Source organism: Nothobranchius furzeri, chromosome 16 (assembly GCF_043380555.1).
Source record: "Nothobranchius furzeri strain GRZ-AD chromosome 16, NfurGRZ-RIMD1, whole genome shotgun sequence".
NCBI classification, from domain to species: Eukaryota; Metazoa; Chordata; class Actinopteri; order Cyprinodontiformes; family Nothobranchiidae; genus Nothobranchius; species Nothobranchius furzeri.
The window spans coordinates 29,417,564-29,436,710 of NC_091756.1; the positions used below are offsets into that span (position 1 = coordinate 29,417,564).

A 19,147-nucleotide genomic window follows, 5' to 3' on the forward strand; every position below is an offset into this window, starting at 1 on the left:
ATCCCTCAGTTTTAGCCAGGAAAAACCCTGAATTACTATATAATTTATTATTTATTTGATTCGGAAAAGGGTAGAATGCCTTCTCTTGGTCAGGGACGAGGTCCTGCTTCAAGAGGAGGAGTTTAAGTATCTCAGGGTCTTGTGGGGGGAAAATGGAGCGGGAGATCGACAGGCGGATTGGTGCTGTGTCTGCAGTGATACGGACGTTGTACTGATGTGTTGTGGTAAAGAGAGAGCTAAGCCAGAAGGCAAAATTCTTGATTTACCGGTCGATCTACGTTCCTACCCTCACCTATGGACAAAGAACGAGATCCTGGATACAAGCGGCCGAAATGAGTTTTCTCTGCAGGGTGGCTGGGCTCTCCCTCAGAGAGAGGGTGAGTGATAGAATAATCAGGCCTGAGCAGCGAAGCTGTGAAGGCCTATTGAATCTGCTCCGTTTTTTTCCTCTTCCGCGTCTTTGAATGGCCTTTAGGGGGTCTTAGCATATCCAAAAAGTCACCAAATTCTGGCCCAATATAGAAAGTGCGTGAAATTTACGTATATCACTGGCAATGTGAAAGTTGGTAAAAAAATGTTTCGACAGCGCCCCCTGGAAAATTAAAAATACCCCTCCGCTTTGACCCTTTTTTATAGTAGAGTGATGAAATTTGGTACACTTGTAGAACTCAACAATACGCACAGAAAAGCCTCTTGCACCCATGGTCAATATCAAACAGGAAGTCTGCCATTTTGGACTAAAGTAGCGATTTTGACCCCATTTTGGCCATTTCTAGGGTCTATATTTGGTTGAACAGTTTGGTCATTTTTCGCACGATCGTCTCAAAAATAGTGTGCGATCAAACAGAAGCGATGGACGATTCAAATGAGAAAATAAAATTGACTTTTTGTAAATACTGAAGGGGCGGGGCCAGGCCTCAAAGTTCGAGCACTCGCCAAAAAAATTCAAATTGCTATAATTTCATAAATGAAAGAATTACAGTTAAAAATTTCTATGGACAATCATCATCGCCCCCCCAAAGACAAATGAATGGTCGATTGATGATGTCACACAAGCCCCGCCCCCTCAGGACTTAAAAGGTCAAGTTTTACTGGGAAATTTTCCAAAATTCGCCCTTTGGAATAATCACCACAAATTTGTAGCGGGTAACTGAAGACAAGTTGGGGTTGTTTGGCGTCACTTTATGGGAGTTTTCTGCATAAGGCGGGGCTGTGGCGGCGCAGCGAAGTCAGGTGTACCTCTGTGGCCTTACGTTTGCCTCTCATTTAGTCAGTTCTAAAGATATCGCCACCTTCTTGCGAGTGATCCAAGTCCGACCCCCCAAAAAATCTGATGTGAAAATCCGGTGGGCGTGGCCTATTTTCTGAAATAGCGCCCCCCTAGGACCATTAAAACTGTCAGCCCCAAGCCATGCTTTGACTGAGGATTACGAAATTTGGTACACTAATGTGGTGTCTCAGGACCTACAAAAAGTCTCTTGGAGACAAGTGCAAAGTCGCACAGGAAGTCGGCCATTTTGGTCCAAGTACTCGATTTAGTGGTTTTCGCACATGTCGTTTTGAGAATGATGTCCCGACGCCCTTTCCACCGATTACCTTCAAACTTCTACTATATACTCTTAAGACATAGAGGAAAAAATTCAACGGTCGAATTTTAAATAAGTATAAAGGTTTGGGCGTGGCTAAGCCTCAAACTTTGACCTGTCGCCACGCCACTCTTTTTTTTTTACAGCTCCCTATTGGACTCCTTTTACCCAATCACCAGCTATCTCCAGCAAATAGCAGCAGACAAGTTGAGGTCACTTGGTCTCCAGTACTGGCAGGTTTAAAAAAAAAAGGCGGGGCTTTGGGAGCATGGCGAAATTCACCATTACACCATGGAAATAAATATGTTTGCCTCTCATTTCTTCAATTATCGTGACATCACCACAAAATTTCTGGTGAGTGATCCTAGTCTGACCCCCAATATAAAACGATGTCATAAGCTGGTGGGCGTGGCCTTTTTTCTAAAATAGCACCCCCTACGACTGTTAAAACACTTAGCCCCCAGTCATGCTTTGACTGAGGATTGTGAAATTTTGCACACTTATGTAGTGTGCCTGGGCCTACAAAGAAGTCTCATGGAGCCATGTTCCATATTCCACAGGAAGTCGGCCATTTTGTTCCAATTACGTTTAATATTCTCTTTTGAAGCTGGAATATTTGCTATTGTAAAACATTTTTAGGGGGGATGGTTGGCAGGCTAGGAGGAAAGGCTGAGTCAGATTGAGGTGACAGCTCACAGTGATCACAGTTAAATGCACGTCGGGGTGTCTGGCGCGCATGGGCGCTTGTGCGACACCGGTCGCAGGGCGATGGGTTTGGAGAGCGTTAAGGATGGAGCGGAGGGGGGTGTGGACGGAGGGGGAGCAGCTTCGCTGCAAGGGCCGAACGACGGTGCTTGCTTGCTTGTGTCTCTTTCCTTGTGTTGTGTTGTTACATGGTGTCTTAGGTGCTTAAACCTGACAGTGAGAAGCTCCGTCATGCGGGAGGGGCTCGGAGTGGACCTGCTGCTCCTCCACATTGAGATGAGCCAGTTGAGGTGGCTCAGGCATCTGATGAAGGTGCCTCCTGGATGCCTCCCTGGCGCGACGGTGGCACAGGAGTTAAGTGCTCACCCCGTTATCGGAAGGTTGCAGGTTCGAGCCTCGCTCAGTCTGTCGCTGTCGATGTGTCCTTGGGCAAGACACTTAACCAACGTTGCCTGCTGGTGGTGGTCGGAGGGACCGGTGGCGCCAGTGCTCGGCAGCCTTGCCTCTGTCAGTGTGCCCAGGGCAGCTGTGGCTACATTGTAGCTCATCCCCACCAGTGTATGAATGTGTGTGTGAATGGGTGAATGATTGTGTTGTAAAGCACCTTGGGGGGTTCTAGGACTCTAGAAGGCGCTATATCAAATACAGGCCATTTTGGTGAGGTTTTCTGGGCACGTCCAACCGGGAGGAGACATAAATAGAGACCCAGGACACGTTGGAGAGACTATGTCTCTCACCTGGCCAGGGAACGCCTTGGGATTCCCCCCCAAGGAGCTGGCCCAAGTGGCTGGGAAGAGGGAAGTCTGGGCCTCTCTGCTTAGGCTGCTGCCCCCACGACCTGACTCCGGATAAGTGGAAGAAAATGGATGGATGGATGGATGGGTGGATAATATAATGTAATTACTTGCGTATTTAAAATAAATAAACAAATCTCTATCTGTAATGGATTTGGTCAATATCTCAAAAAATCTGTTCCGCCAGTATTATGAGCAGCTGCGAGCTGCATGTTAACACTATTTAAAAAACACCTGCTGATCATAACTATAATGTGAAATCCATATCCAAGTTACAAAGCTGAAATGTTGTTCACCAAGTCACATAAAAAGAAAAAGACCGGTGGCCTGAATTTGTTGCTAGGAAACAGAATGTACTGTGCATACCCCAACGTGTCCTCTTGTTGAAAAAAAAGCTGCTCATTAACACAACTGAAACACAAAGAGATGCCTAATGATGCTCAGAGCCACAAGGTTTTGTTCACTCCTTTAAAAAAGTGTAAAAAACACTAAATAACTTGTTATATTACGAGTCTAAACTGATGTGCAAAGAATCTGGAGATGATTAACTGCACAATGGAGTTGAGCGGCTGCAGCTACACATACAAACTTGTTGACTCATACTTAAACATTTTAAAGCTGCTATCTTGAGCAAACAGTGAAGTGAGTGTAACAAAGTGAACCGCAGCTATAAAGAAAAGCAACCTGGCCTAGTCAATGATATTCCCTCGCTCATGACTGGAAGTAAAGGAAGAATTAATCGACTGCTGCCTTTGACATAAAGCTCCACTGGTGTGCATACACCTGGTGTAGCCTATAGTTGTTAGAAGGAAAAGGTGGAGCTTCGCCATCTTGCTCACATACCTGACATACTCTCTGTTTAAAGGCTTGATGTATTAACAGAGCAAAACATCAAAAACAACAAGGCAGAAACTTGAACTGCCACCTGGGCTTTGTGAACGCCTTGCTGTCACTGCTGCAGCATACTTCTTGGAATGAAAGTAAATTACCCCTCGTCTATGGGTGTGTCAACACCCGTGCTTTTGTAAAAAATAAGTTGGTGAGAGGTTTAGAATTAGTGACGGGTGGTTTTAGGTTAACCTGAGTGCAAGCTACGGACAAATTCATTTACAGGATCACTTAAAAACACAGAGACAAACACAGGCTGATGCCCAACTCTGGGGTCCACATCAGACTTTACCTAAAGCTTCTGAGGAGACACCCACAACAATAAAGAGGAAGTTTCAATCAAATCTTTCAACAAAGGCCATATTAGTAGTTCCAGAATGACTTGCATGAGTGCTTGGAATACACCAGGTAGCTAAAAAATAATTTGTTGCTTGGGTTTAAGCTAAGAGCTATGAGCCTCCTGTTGGACAATTACTGAACAAGTGATCATCTTTAAACTGGCAACAGGTTTATTTAACCCCAACTGGTGCAACGAGCAGCTTCTCATTTGTCTAACAACCTATGTCTGTTGAAGACAGATAAGATAAGATCACTGGCATCGAGCAGAGAAAGCATCTCAGGAGATCAAATTTATACCCATTCCAGATAAAACTTGGGCCGGGAATGGTCTTGCTTTTTAGCCTCACGTTGGCGCTGGCAGCAGGCTGTGTCTTTGTTCACATACTTGTTGCTGCATTACACATAATACTGGAGTGTTCCACTAGGGGGCACAGTAGAGAACTCAGACCGGATAGAGTCCCAGGTTTGTAGAATACAACCAAAACAAACATGGCGTCAATAGAAGAGATCAGTAACTGGTTAATTTTGAGGGCAGGGTGTAGAAAAAGACAGCAGCGGTATTGGAGATAGTATGAAAGCCTCATAAACCCCAGACTAGGGTTGGGCATCATTTGATTATGAACGATTCCGATTCCAATTCCTCGTTTCGATTCCGGTTCCTATCGATTCCCGATTCCGATTCTTTGAAGACACGACATGTTTTACATGAGCCAGCTAACCACAGGTCCTACTTGATGAAATAATCTTAACTTCAACATGAATTTTAATTCTATGAACAATAACATCACCTTCATTTAGACAAAAACGTGTTTTGGAGAACAAAAGAAAAAGACTTGCAGCACAACCAGTGTGTTTGTTTCTGTCCACAACCAAAGTGTGGAAGAAGCCTCTGGGATGAGAGGCTAAATGTCTCCAACATATCCAGAAACGCCCAGCTGTTTCCAGCTAAAGCTCTCAGGATGATCATGTCAAGGATGACTGAGAACTGCACCTCCATGCTGCAGCAGCATTCAGTCAGAACAGAAACTTAAATGTAGCTGCTGTCAGTAACAATCTAACAGTTTTAAACATTAAAACTCAACAGAAATAGTTGAGAAAAGAAATTAAAATGTTCACAACTTTGTGTGTGATTTATAATTATTATTATTATTATTATTATAACTATTTATTGTGGCAGAAGCTGGTGTGGTCCACCACAGAGAAGCTTCTCTAGCATGATGACTTTATTCTACAGGTTATTGTTCAGCCTTCTGATGCTCACACACACACACACACACACACACACACACACACACACACACACACACACACACACACACACACACACACACACACACACACACACACACACACACACACACACACACACACACACACACACACACACACAGAGTGTTGGTGAGCGGCTGCGTCTGACTGCTGACGCTCCGTGTGTGTTTTTATTTCTGCACTGAGACAAACTCACCTCACACCGTCCAGAGTTTGTTCTTAAAGCTTCTATTAAATCCACAGTGTTGATATGTTTTAACAAGTTTCCTCTACGCTGCAGGAGTTAAAGTTTACATTACGGAGTAAAAGTTCGGCAGACACGTTTGTTTACATCCGGGTGGGGGGAGGGGGGACTCGGTGCTGCAGACAGACAGCTGGTGTGATCAGCTCTGAAAAGCGTTGATCACAATTTGCAGATCACGTTTATTTTTCACGGAGATCGGCCGCGGATTCCTCTTCTGTCGGTATCCTAGGAATCGAAACTAGGAATCGAAATAAAAAACGTTGAGCGATTACGGGAAAAATGAACAGTTGGAACCGGTTCTAATCGATGCTCGATGCCCAATGCCCAACCCTACCCCAGACAGACCATGGTGAGTAGAGATGTAAGAAAATATCAATATTATATTGATATTCAAAAGCAGTGTATCGAAAATATTGATATCGCAATATATCACGATATTTTTTCCTGCAATATTATATCGATATTCAATATCTATTAATATATATAATTCTTGAAAGAATTTACATGCAAGCATTTGTGTACTTTCTTCTCTTTTGGTGCAATTCAAATGTCAACCTCTAGTTGGCAGCAGTGTGCAATGGGTTTTGTTTCCGGCACTGAAATGTAAATCTCTCTATTATGGTTCAGATACCTCGTGTTAAACATGTTAAGTGCCAGTTTGGACTGTTTACTGACTTTTCCTACAATAAAGTCAGTCTAAAATAACGCTAATATTGTCTCACTGAATGTATCACAATACATCGTGATACATCGTTGCATTCAAACACATATTGCATCGCCTCCCCTGTATCGTGATGCGTATCGTGTCACCATCATTTCACCAACACACATCCCTAATGGTGAGTGTGTCTTGCTTGATTTGTCAACGCCGCCTACTGGATACTTATATATTGCAGTTTACGAAGGTATCGTGTAAATTTTAGGTGACGTGCACAAATGATGCTTCAAATCAACTCAAGTTATGTGAGGCAGCATTTTTAAGCACATGTACGTGTCATTAAAAAGAAAGTAATTTCTCCGCCTAATAAAAGAAAAGCAGGATAAAGATTTACTGCTGAGTCTTCTCCAGCTCTCCGTACAGCCACCCATCCCTCTCTTCATGGATGAGCAAACTGATGATGTCACCATCATCAAAGCTGAGGAGTGTGTGATTGTTGCCCGCTGTGTGAGGAAAGATGGTCCTGACTCGGGACTTCCTGCTCACGTTCAGACCAGACGACTGGGATGTGGACCTGGACAGGCTGCCGTCTCCAACACTGCTCCGGTCTGGAGGGAGAAACAGGCAAGAATCTTAACCATTACATCTGCCCGACAAAAAAAAAAACTGTTTGGCATGTCAGAAAACTTTAGGAATCTTTTCTAACGATTTTTGTTAATATAAAAACTGCCATAGGAACTCCTGCCAGCTGATTTTAGTTTGCAGGCTCATGGTTCAGTGATGCATCCCATTACAAAGGCCACATTCAAACATTTATTCGTACCTGAGCTGAGATCTGAGGGGGAGGTCAGCGGAGATTTGGGCTCAGGGTTAAACATATTGGCCAGTGGGCTGATCTGGGCCTTTACTGGTGGTGCTGGTGGAAGCCCCATGGTCCCCACGTTGTTCTGAGCAAGGAGAAGGGTTTAGTAGATGCAATATGCAAATCTTTAAATTAATACAGTCGTTGCTGCAAAGAAGACGTCCTCCTCCACTAAAGTGTACTTTACTACAAGATAACCAGACGGACTCTGTCCTGATTCAGTGGATATCACCACCACAGGTGACAGCACAGATAAAACCTCAGAAATCTTTCAGCACACAGAGTTTGCTTTATCGACACCGGTATCAAAAACACCTCGTAGGATGATGAAAGGGGATCACCTTGTTGTGGAAGTCAGTCAGTGATGTTGCTTCTGGAACGGTGGACAGACCTATCATTTTCACCACAGAGTCCGGCATTTGGTTGACGTCGCTGCATTTTTCCTGCCAGGTTGGCAGCCTTGAATTCAGGATCTCTTTGGCCTAAAAACAGGAAGAAAACATGACGAGTTAGGCGAGGTGCGGATGTGATGGTGAGAGAGGTGAGGGATGCCTTAGCTCCATACTCCCATACTTTGTCGTAAAAGTTGCTAAGCTGGTAGGAAAACATGCAGTGCTTGTCTGCCAGGAAGCAGAAGCGCCTCTTTTCTTCCAGGAAGGCCTCTCTGCAGCCGTCTGCAATGAACTTCTGCATGTCCCTCTGTCGGGATGTGATGGTCTCCAAATACTGCAGGAACAGGATGGCAAAGAGGTCACGGCAGGCCACTGACATAAGAGATGGAGTGTATTATAATGCTTTTGGATGCTTTCTTCAGCTGAAACTGCACCCTATCCGAGTGGGGAGGGGCTCACGTTACAAAGAGAAATTTGCATTAAAAACATTTATTTCTGTACTGATCCTAATGGTGTACGCTCTAAGTTTAATATAATCCTTTTGTTTTTCTCTGCATCAACATAATTGTTGTTTCCTGTATTCCGTAACACCAGGTCGAGCCTTCTGGACACACCTTTTTACCTCTGGTTCATGAGGAGTTGTTTTCATGAATTTACTATCAGCTGATGGCTGAAAGCTCCGCTCTTATCAGTCCCAATAAAAAACACCTTGATCTTTGATTTTAATGGTCCGACCTGCAAAACACGTGCAGATCCTCCTGACTGCCCTTTCAGCTGCTTTCACATTGAAAAACAAAAGTCTTCTGTGTCTGCTGCTAAGTAAAAGCTAATTACGTCTAAATTAGGAGACTGAGTGTTTGGCGAGTCTTGTGATGAAAGTCGCTGCACATATTGGACAGTTGGTGTAGGTCTCTTGCTGTTCCAGGATCAATCTTCGCTAAAAGGAAGACACTTTCCCCACCGAGAACAGCTTCTGCCTGCTTCACGGTACCGACAGACTAGTGAGCTTGACATAAGTGGTACCAAACTCCTTAAAATTACTTCTCAACCTTCCCTTCTGCTCCCTCTCTTTCATTTTTCACAGGTTGCCACGGTGACGGGAAAGCAGCCGGTTTCTAAGCGCTCTGTAAAGGACCCCTCACCAACTGGCTGATCTCATTTTCTCAGATTCAGAATTGAGGTTCTTCATTTCCCACTTTCATCACAAACAAAGAGCCGGACATATCAGCTAGAGCTTAGACGGCCTACTCAAACTCAGCTCCTGATTATTAGAAAGTAGGCACTGGTGTCATTTTCATCAGATAAAGAAAAAGTATGAGGCAGGGCTCTGGTTTCACCCCAGCTCAGGAAACTGGATCAGGTTATCGAGCTCCACCCAAGATATGGCGGTTTGTTGTAAAAGGTGTTTTAGCCCGGTACCGTTAGCTTTTACACACGCAGAACGGACAGCTGCACACCTGCATGCACCCAAACATCATTTAGTCTTTTCAGCTAAAAGATTTGTGTTGTTCTCTCAAAACAAGCTGTGCTTACACATCATTCATCATCGAAGAGAGGCTGTGAAAACGGTTAATAAATTATAAAGCAGGACTTATTACTCAGCTACTCCTTTATCTAACACTGATTTACTGAGCAAAGTCCTGCCAGGAGTCCAAACCGCCCGGTGGAAGTAAACACCACCAAACCTTTACAAGCACATGCCTTAACCAGTACAGCGAGGGCCACTGAGCTGTGTAAAACCGCCCCAGTCAAGCATGGCCGTGTCAACACACACCAGGAAGGCTTCAAAGCCGCGTTTGTGTACCTGTGCTCTCTGAACAGCGGCATGGATATGTTTGACATGTGATTTTTAAGATTAGGCCTCGTGAGGGCACATTTCTGTCCAGCTACGCCTGCTTGTAAATAGCTGTCATGCATAGCAGGTTTCTGAAAAATACACCTGCTTAAACAAATATCACACAAGAGCTCAGCTGCAGCGTGGCTGTGGGAGCTGTAATATGCAAATCTGAGATGATTAAAGCCAAATTAGAAGTTCCTTCCTTGTAAAAGTCTTTCTCCAGCGTTTGTTTGCCCAAACCTGTTAAAAGCTGCAGTATTTTTCTGTAACTGGGGAGAAAAAAGGAACAATAACCAGGGCTATATTCTCACGATAGCAAGAATCGCTTAATCGGATGTCTTTGCCTGAATTTGGCACACATCTAATCTAAGCAGCACATTGCAGTTTATTTTCCAACTTTAACCAATTCAGTCCACATTTGTATGTGCATTTTGCAAGGTTGTCAACAATATAATTTATTGCTGAGCAGAAAGAATACAATTCAAGAAAAAGGGAAACTTCTTTTATCCATTCACACACTTGGTGTTGCTGTTACTGCCTCCTCTGGTGCACAATTAAGCCTGTAACACGTGTGTGATGCAAGGCTGAGATGAAATCAGATGTGATAGTTCAGACCAAGGCAGCTTGGAAAACATCCATTATGAATCTGATCTAGAAGCACATATGGGTCTGATTTGTGATTTGAAGAAAAATCTGATATTAATTAAAAAAAAATTGTTTGGGCCACTTTTGTCTGCAGTGTGGATGTGGCCCAAGTTACAAAGCAATAAAAGTTGTTTAAGGTCAACTACTGACAAAGATCTAAACCTTTTTGACCCATCAACTGGGTGAGAGCTGATGTTGCAGGCACGTCCTGCAGAAGAGGGCGGATTAAGTCTCTGGACTGGTCTGGGAACACCTTGGGATCCCTTAAGAAGTTTGGTGAAGTGGCTAGAGACCGAGCAGTCTGGAGTTCCCCTGCTAGGGGCACTGACCCATGAACTGGACAAGTGGAAAAACACGAGTACAGGTTCAAGTACAAGTACGGTAAACGTCCCACTGAAAACAAGACAGGCCTCAAAAGCATTGCATTCAAATGCTGCCATGTCCCAAACTTGAGACCCAATGGCTGTCCTCAATGTAAACTCACTGTTTGCAAACATGTTTGGTGATTTCATCCCTTCTGAGGGTCAGAAACACAAGCACGGTTGAAGGTTTTCCACGTGTCTACTAATAACAAAGCCCTTATGAAATATTAAACACAATTGGAGTGCAAACGTGGAATGTAAGACCCATGAGAAGACTGCTTAAAGGCCTCATTCACTTGTTTTTTCCAAAACACTTGCTCTGCTTTCCAGTAGGATTGAATCCCTATACCCTGTTTTCTGTGGAAAAAGAAGCTCTGGCGTTCCTGCTTCAGGAAGTAGAAGTTAGCAGGAGGAATGAAGAGATGGCGAGGAGGGGCAGCAGGACTTCCAGTCTTGCTCATTTTTATTCATGATACAAGAACATCTGGTCTCTGATTGGCTAACAGCAATGACACTCTTCTGCTGCCTCCATTCACTCTTCTTTCTTGGGTAAAAAAATGCATCATTGATATTTCATCTCCACAAACACAAGGCAGTCTGCCATAATGTGGCTTTGCTAATCTAACAGTTAGCTTCCACTAGCCAAGACATGCTCTGCTCTCTCCTGGATGCTAAATCCACGACAGCCTTCTATGTTGCAAGCCGAGGTGGGTGAGACCATGAATGAAAACTTCCTCTGTGATGTAGATCTGTGTGGCATCCGAGTGTTTCTGCGTCTATTTCTTTTTCGCAACTAATGCAGGAAATAGGGGTAGAAGACTATTTTCACGTTAATCCAGCACGCCAAATTCAGAGTGACTGATCGTATTTAACAAAGAAAAGTATTATTTGGTTTCTCAGTGAAAGAGATCTTTAAGAACATGAGCTGCACATGTCGGTTTCCGTCTCACCTCATTCTCTTTTATGTCGTACTTGGACGAGTGCTTTGCTTGACTTTTCCTCCTGAGCTTCTTCAGGTCTGTCTGAGAGCGCTCCAGAGAGTCCTGCTTCAGTTTGTGCTCGGTCTGATAGCGCTTGAAGGTGGCCTGGGGACAGATGTTTGACAAGCGACACAAAAGAATCTGTGAAGATCTGTGGTTTGTGAAATGAACACTGGTCAGGGATGGGGGGCACTTACGGTCATGTACTTCACATCCATTTCTGTCTTCTTCTCCAGCTCTACAATAATCTCTTCATGAAATCTCTTGAGCTGTGGAGAGAAAATGTTCAGCTCACTGAAATCTTTGTAATCCTTAAAACACCTAAATGTCAGGAGACTAATGAATGCTAAAGCGTTTGAGAGGATGAAGCTCCCCCAACCAGGTCTGGTTTATCACACTGTTTAAGGTTAAAGGTTCACAAGTGCTCCATCACACAGATCCAACCACGTTAGAGTTTCTACCCTCAAACCTTTCTAACAAAAGACGTTGGGGTTTTAGTGATTCCACATTTTGAATAATGACACTTTAATAAAACATCTGAAGCATTTCTCTTGATGCAGGATGACCTTTTCTGCTCTTGCTGAATATCTTTATGTAACCGCTTGCTATGACGACGAGACGCTAAAGCAACAGGACTGGGCTGCTGAGATTACACGCGACAGGAACCTGAAACAAGTGGTCAACCTGCATTGTGTTGTGCAAAGATAAGATGAGCATTTGTGACCATAAAAAGTTCCAGGATTAGCAGTTCGGGACTTGTGATTTACTTTGTTATCACACAAGTGCAACATGAACACCCTTAATGTGCAGTTTTCAGCTGAGCAGACAGGATCAGCTCAACCACTTTATTGTGGCAATTACAAAACGATTTAAAGCTAAGCTTTAAAACACTTTACTATAACTACACAAATAAAAGTTTTAATGTCAAACCCAACAAAGACTTCTGATTTCAGATTAAACTACACAATTCTAAAGGCTTCATGACATCGTCCTCCAATCTCAGCTGAACAATGTGAGATGCATGTGTCATGATAAAACATTCTGATGTGAAAAAGACCAAACCAATTGTAATGTATTGCTTTCTCTCAGTTCAGATGTCTTCGATAGCAGGGCTAAATTTGTAATAATTCAGTTTGCAATCCGCCTTTCAAACGAAACCTCAATCAGGGTTCGGCCAGATGGATCAATCACAAACCGGAGAAAACAATCAGGTGATGGTATTCCTGTGGATGATGTCAGCCTCTGTTGCTGCTCTCTGCCTTGATTATGCCAGAACTGATTCTGATCTATATTAGGAAAACATCCCAGGACCCGATTATACTGCAACAACCTCACAATTTCAATACTCTTCTCCTATGTGACCATCACAGCACTCTGTGTGCTTTAGCATCTCAGCTACTACGAGCTAATCCAGTGAGTGTCCATCTGAAAGCCTGAGCTCATGCTTTTTTACTAATTCAGGCTGTTGCTTCCCCTGCTTACCTAGAGATCAGCTTCAGAAAGTAACTGACTCGTGTGGGAAGCCCAGACATCCCTCCAGCTTCTCCTGGGTGATCCCAAAGCATTCCCAGGAAACAGAGAATATCCAATGCCTCCAATAGTTTCTGAGCCTGCCCTGAAATCTCCTCCTGGAGGCATGCTAATTAGATGCCTAAACACCTCAGCTGACTTGTTTTGATGAGGAGGAGCTGCCACTCTACTCATAATGCTTTCGTCACAGCAGATGAAGCCCTGATCCATTGTTCCATCTTTCAATTCATCCTACCATCACTCATGAACTTTCCCACATGAAGCCCTTCCAACTCGTAGGAGCCTTCCACCCTTTTGTGGTTGTGAACCATGTCCTCAGATCTGGAGGAGCTGACTGACTCTCTCAACTAGGTTACAAAGAGCAAACATGAAACCCGGAGGTTTCCAAACCACACATCCTCTCCGGGACCTGGCCTTAAGATCCTGTCCATGAACATCACAAACAGGATCAGGGGCGGCCTTGGAGGAGTCCAACCTGTGCTAAGAACAAGCTTCAATGTGGAAAACAGCTCTTGCGCTGATCGCACAGGGATCCGATTTAGTGATCCTGGTTTTGAACACATCCATGCAGTGATGATACAGTTTTGATGTATAGTGCAGCCCTGTCCTGCACACATCTCAAGTCAGGTCCTCTCCTGAGGCTGTTGCTCATCCCACCTCCAATAATTGTACCATACCTGACCCAGAGTGGAATTCTAAATGCTGGCAGCACGTGTTGAAGAACAAGCCTGCTGCTGCTCTACAACCCATCCATGCTGCAAATTTGTGATTCACAAATGACAACAAACGAGTTAAGGGAGATTCCTGCACATTAGGAAACGTTTTGTTTAGTACATGGTGTAAAAATGCCCTTGGTAAATGTTCTACAACGTTTGGTCTGTTCTCATCGCAGCTAGGTAGTGGTGCACATGCCTGCAGGAATAATATGGTTTAGGAAAAGACCAACAGAAAAACCCAAGTCCATCCCAAACTATCAAAGAAACTTGTTTACCAATGAAAAACAGGGAAAGTGAAATGAAACACTGCTTTTCAATAATTAAAATCACAGTATTAACACTTCTTATACAGCTGTTTCTCGGAGCGTTAATACTTTAGTTAAAAGAAAACATAACATTAAATAAACACCAATAAAGGGGAGGTTGGATAAACTAAACCATGTCTAGTAGTTTAGTGAGATTCTCTTTAACGGCCAGGAAAAGAACACTTTAGTCTCTCCATCACACTAAAGCATGAACTGAACTTAAACAAAAACATATACATAAACTGGGATGTTTGAGAAAAAATGTGTTATTATTACTAAAACACTTATTTCCTCAAAAGAATAAACTAATGATAAATTATTGAGATTTTGTTGATTTTTCCTTGATGTGAGTAAATGATTGAAAAAACAGTCATATTTATTTTTTAAACCTCACACTTTATATGGCACAATAGGCACCCGAGGGCTAACAAAAGGTTTTACAACTACCTGGTGATCTGCGGGGTATGGCACTTCCTAAATTATTTATTTATACTGAGCATCTAATATCAGTTAATTGTTGTTTTGGCTGAGAAGAAATGTTTTTGCACCAAGTTGGTTGACTGCAGAGAGAGCTTCATCTGTCTCTAGCTCTCCTATAGCTCTACTCTGCTCTCAGCTGCCCTTACCAACCCCAATATCTTCATACTTGGCCAATCCCATTGTTGTTCAGACAATTTATTTATTTATTTATTTATTTATGTATCTCAAACCATTGAAAAACATCAAATTACATATGCACTCCTCCATATTCCTGGTGCATAAAAATTTAAAAATGTGGAATACGATTAACATATGATGTTGAAGAAAACAATACAAAACATACAATAACATAAAACTGTTTGAGAGGGAACTGGAAGAAGCAAAAGCTTATCTAGTCCAGCCCCAATTCAGTTAATAAATCACATTTGTCCACATTAGCAAATTTGAAAGAATTTTTTTTTTCTTTATGCAGGTCATTCTATCTTCACCTTGCTACACAAAAATACAGTTACGAAACAATTGTTCACATGAATCTACGGAAAAAGGAAAACAAAACCAATAAACAATAAAAATAAAATATTCCATTTGCTACCAATTACCATTTTTATCACTTACTATTTATGTATGAGTCAGTTATAAGTTGTTTATACAACATTTTAAATGATCTAATGTTTTTACATAATTTTAAAGTCACATCAGGTTTGTTCCACAGTTTGATACCACATACAGATACACACATACTTTTCATAGTTGTTCGGTATAATGGAAAAATGAAGTTTTTAACGCATCTCAATTCATAACCTTCTTCATGAGTTTTAAACATCCTTTGCAAATTACCCGGTAGTACACCCATCATGGCCCTATAAGGTACTAGGACAGTTTTAAATTGAATTAAGTCAAAAAATGTGAGTAATCTGGAATTATAGAATAGTGGAGTTGTATGATCTCTGTACAATCGAGATCTGGAGTCAGTGGAGACACTCTTGGTTTAACTGACTTATCGTACCACACGTTTCTTCCTTCTGTGTCTGATGACGCCTTTCGTAGGTAAATAAATTCATAAATTCTCTATGACTTGTGTGTTGATGGTACGTTTTCCTCCTTTGAACAGCTGGTGGTCATATTTCATGTCCACAACTCAGATTTTTAGGTACTTACTACTGAGACACTTTATTAAATCTAATTCTGATCGTGTTCCCCAGTGCCCATCTCGGACCCTTCTTGATGACATCTTGGATTGTCTGACGATCTCTATGAGAGCTCTAAGCAGACTTTATACCCAGCTCAGCTTACATGATCGGGCTAATCTGGATGTTGTAAAGGGAAATAGGAGCTGAGCCTGGGTGTTGGATCGTCAGATTTGGTCTGGAATGAGGTTCTACGGAACGTTCATAAGTCCTCGATTTGTGTGAGACGCAGACTCATTCATTTCAAAGTGGTATATTGTTTGCATTGGTCTAAAGACAGATTGCCTAAGATTAAGCTGGACTTGGACCCATCGTGCACTAATTGCTACACAGCCACACTTGTTGGTTTGTGTTCTGGACCTGCTCGACTCTACAGGGATATCTGTGGCCTATTTTTGATGCACTCTCCAGTATTTGTGGCACCATTGTGTGTCCAGACCCTTTGGCCTCTCCGAGTGGTCACAGTGGATGCTGCTTTGGATAGAAGCCAATTAAACTTGATTGCTTTATGCTTTTTGTTGGCCAAGAGACTCGTCCTGTCCAAATGGAAAGACTCAGATCCTTCGACATACAGACACTGTGTTAAAGAATACATGAGTCACGCTTGTCTGGAGAGAAATCAGGCATTGCCTGGGGAGTTAGGTGGACAGCTTTGATGTTGTATGGTTATCGTTTGTCTTTGTATGAAAGTGTACCTGTTAATAAATTTGTGTGACTGTCGCTTTCATCGATTCATATTTTATCTCTTCTGTCTTTCTTCCGTGTTCGTGTTTTGATTTGGTGTCGCTTTGAAGACAGGTTATTTTTTACGCTTGTCTTTTTTGAGTTAGATCCAGTGTAGTGGGGTGGATGGGAGTGGTTTTGTTTAGACATGCTTGTTCTGTTCTGTCAAAAATGTTGTCATAAATATTTTAAAACGACTGTTAAAAATGTATCCTTTGGTCCCACTTACATTCTCCTCCAGTTCATTGTAGACCTTCCGGTGAACTTCAGCGACCTCCATCAAAACAACACCTACAAGAGAGCAGAAACAGCTTCATGTTTCCATTCATCCTAAACTTCAGTTCTGTGTCTTTTATTTCTGAGAGTAGAAGTGTAGTTTCATATTTTTTATGGGATATCAAACGCTTCAGCTTTCCTGCTGAACTCTTTGAAGTAAACTAAATCAAGGTTTTATGAAAATGCTGACCTGATCTTCAATAAAAAGGATAAATGAACATTAAAACCCAAGAGTGCTGCCTGACAGGAGTAAAAATGTCCAGGGGTGTAAATTTCTCCATCAGTAACCAAGGCTTGCCAAAAGATTCCTGTGTAACCAGTTTTTCCATTGAGCCGTGTGCTCATTTTTTTCTGCTCATATTTTTCAGGTGACTTATCTCCTTTCAATATTGAACCAGCTGTGGACAGACGGTCTCAGTGAAGCGCTCTGGTATTGTGCAGTCAGATACAGAACAGTCTCCATTCACATACTGGACATGGCACGGACAACGTGAAACAAAGGCAGTGAGTCAGAACTGTAAACACGGTCGTAGCTAAGCAGTTCACGGGGCACGGTCACAATGTGGTGAAATCTAGATTAAAAGGTTTACTATAGGACACCATGTTCTGGTGAAAGCTGCAAAAGCACATTCACTCCTGCTTTTTACTTAACACCAGCTGCACACGGGCTGCGCTTGACAAGAGTTACACTTCAACGCGTGAAGAATCCACAGGTGTCACTTTTGGGTTGCAGCCCACGTCAGCAGCACTCACACACATCAGCACCTGCCTCGGTGTGTTATGGCCCGCCGCTACGGAGCTGGACTTCTGTGGTGCAGCGGGGAGCACCCCGCTATAACAACATTGCCCTCTGAAGGTCACCAGAACGCACTGGTAAATGCTGCCTTTGTGTTTAAATGAGAGGGTGGCAGAGCTGTTTGTGCAGCCTGCGGGGGGGCGAGGACGGTTAGGAGGAGGAGAGGTGGGAGGGGGGTTCAAAGGGGCCATTGTACACCTGTCTGTTTCACCTTTTGGGGTGAACAGGGTGTGAAAACCTACCCGAGAGAGGGTAAAGGCTACAGAAACTCATCACACGGTGCAAGGAGGGAGTAATGGAGAGGTAAATGTTACACTGGCAGCACAGCTAAAGCTCTTCGCCTCAAAGAGAAAACCACAAAGGCATGCCTTATCTTCACTTATCTCTTATCTCACACGGATTTGTTCTCTTTTGAGGACTTAAGTACCAAGAAACTAGTTTATCACCTTTTACAAAAATAAAACCATTCTCACATATTTTTGTTTCGCCATGAGAACACCTTGCTTTTGCACACCACTCCTCCAGCTCACCAGTAGTCCTGAGTTCATACTTTAACCCTTTCAGACAAACATCTGCATGTGTAAGCAAACAGCCTGATCTATGAAGATAATCACAACCCAGCACAGGTGTTGGCCACTTTCCTTCGAGCATAACTAAACTAGTAGTTTAAAAACTCAACACGGTTATGAGCCCTTTGCACGTTTTCACAGTACAAGTCCTCTCCACCAAGCTTTGACGAAACAAAGAGCAACGATTGCACCTCCTGAACAGCTGATGTGTTTTATGAGATGGAGACACCCTGTGTCAACACAGATCCTACCCATTGGATGTTTGATAAGGAGATATGAATAGTGCTGATGGTGTTATGGTGTTAGCACATTTTCAGTGTGCCACTTTTCCAACTTGTCTCTTTCAGTCAAACAATATCTCCTCTCTCAACCAGCCATAAACCCACTCTTCTATTGGTCATCACCTTGGTTTCCTCATCAAAAGCATTGTTGTAAAACATGATCTCCTCCTTCATGAGTCAAGATCCAATAAAATCTGAATTATTCTCATTCTCGTGGAGACTCTGGGTGTTGTTAAAGGTTGGCCACTCCTCGTGCATTCATTCTGAAGGCACCGTGTCTGTATCTTCCTTGTGACACAAAGAAAAGGAATGATAGCTTTAGATGTCAATGAATCAAAGAGAAAATTAACTTTTCACTGGGATTTTATGCCAAATTAAATTGGCAAATATTGATAATAATAACATTTTATAATTTATGTGTGGATGACGATTAGGGCCACTGGAAAAAAACAATTCTTACGTTTTTTTCTCATAAGTTAAGTCAGAATTTTTCTTTCCTTTTCTTTTCTGTGGCCCTAATCATCTTCCATACTAGTGCATCGATAAACGTATGAATAAAATCTATTGGCAAGCAAAAATGTGCTTCACAATAGTTTTACCATCAGGATTATTTGAGTCAATCTAGGCTGTTTCCTGTTAAAATAACAACAGAGGTAGGCCATAGTAGACTGGTGAACCAGAGCCAAGACTTTGAGTAATTATAACACCAGTACAGCACACTGA

General features: G+C 42.7%; 1 protein-coding gene across 2 annotated transcripts in view; it reads right to left on the bottom strand.

The window, feature by feature from the left end:
* Window positions 1–19,147, bottom strand: part of baiap2l1a (BAR/IMD domain containing adaptor protein 2 like 1a) — a 30,973-nt gene that overhangs the window by 5,574 nt on the left and 6,252 nt on the right. For both annotated transcript variants that reach the window (XM_015963557.3, XM_015963556.3), the window contains exons 4-10: window positions 16,732–16,793; window positions 11,759–11,830; window positions 11,532–11,666; window positions 7,919–8,071; window positions 7,687–7,827; window positions 7,307–7,430; window positions 6,878–7,091 (exon numbers count right to left, since the gene is read on the bottom strand). In XM_015963557.3, the coding sequence (XP_015819043.1) occupies window positions 6,878–7,091; window positions 7,307–7,430; window positions 7,687–7,827; window positions 7,919–8,071; window positions 11,532–11,666; window positions 11,759–11,830; window positions 16,732–16,793 (901 nt within the window). The remainder of the gene's footprint in view (window positions 1–6,877; window positions 7,092–7,306; window positions 7,431–7,686; window positions 7,828–7,918; window positions 8,072–11,531; window positions 11,667–11,758; window positions 11,831–16,731; window positions 16,794–19,147) is intronic.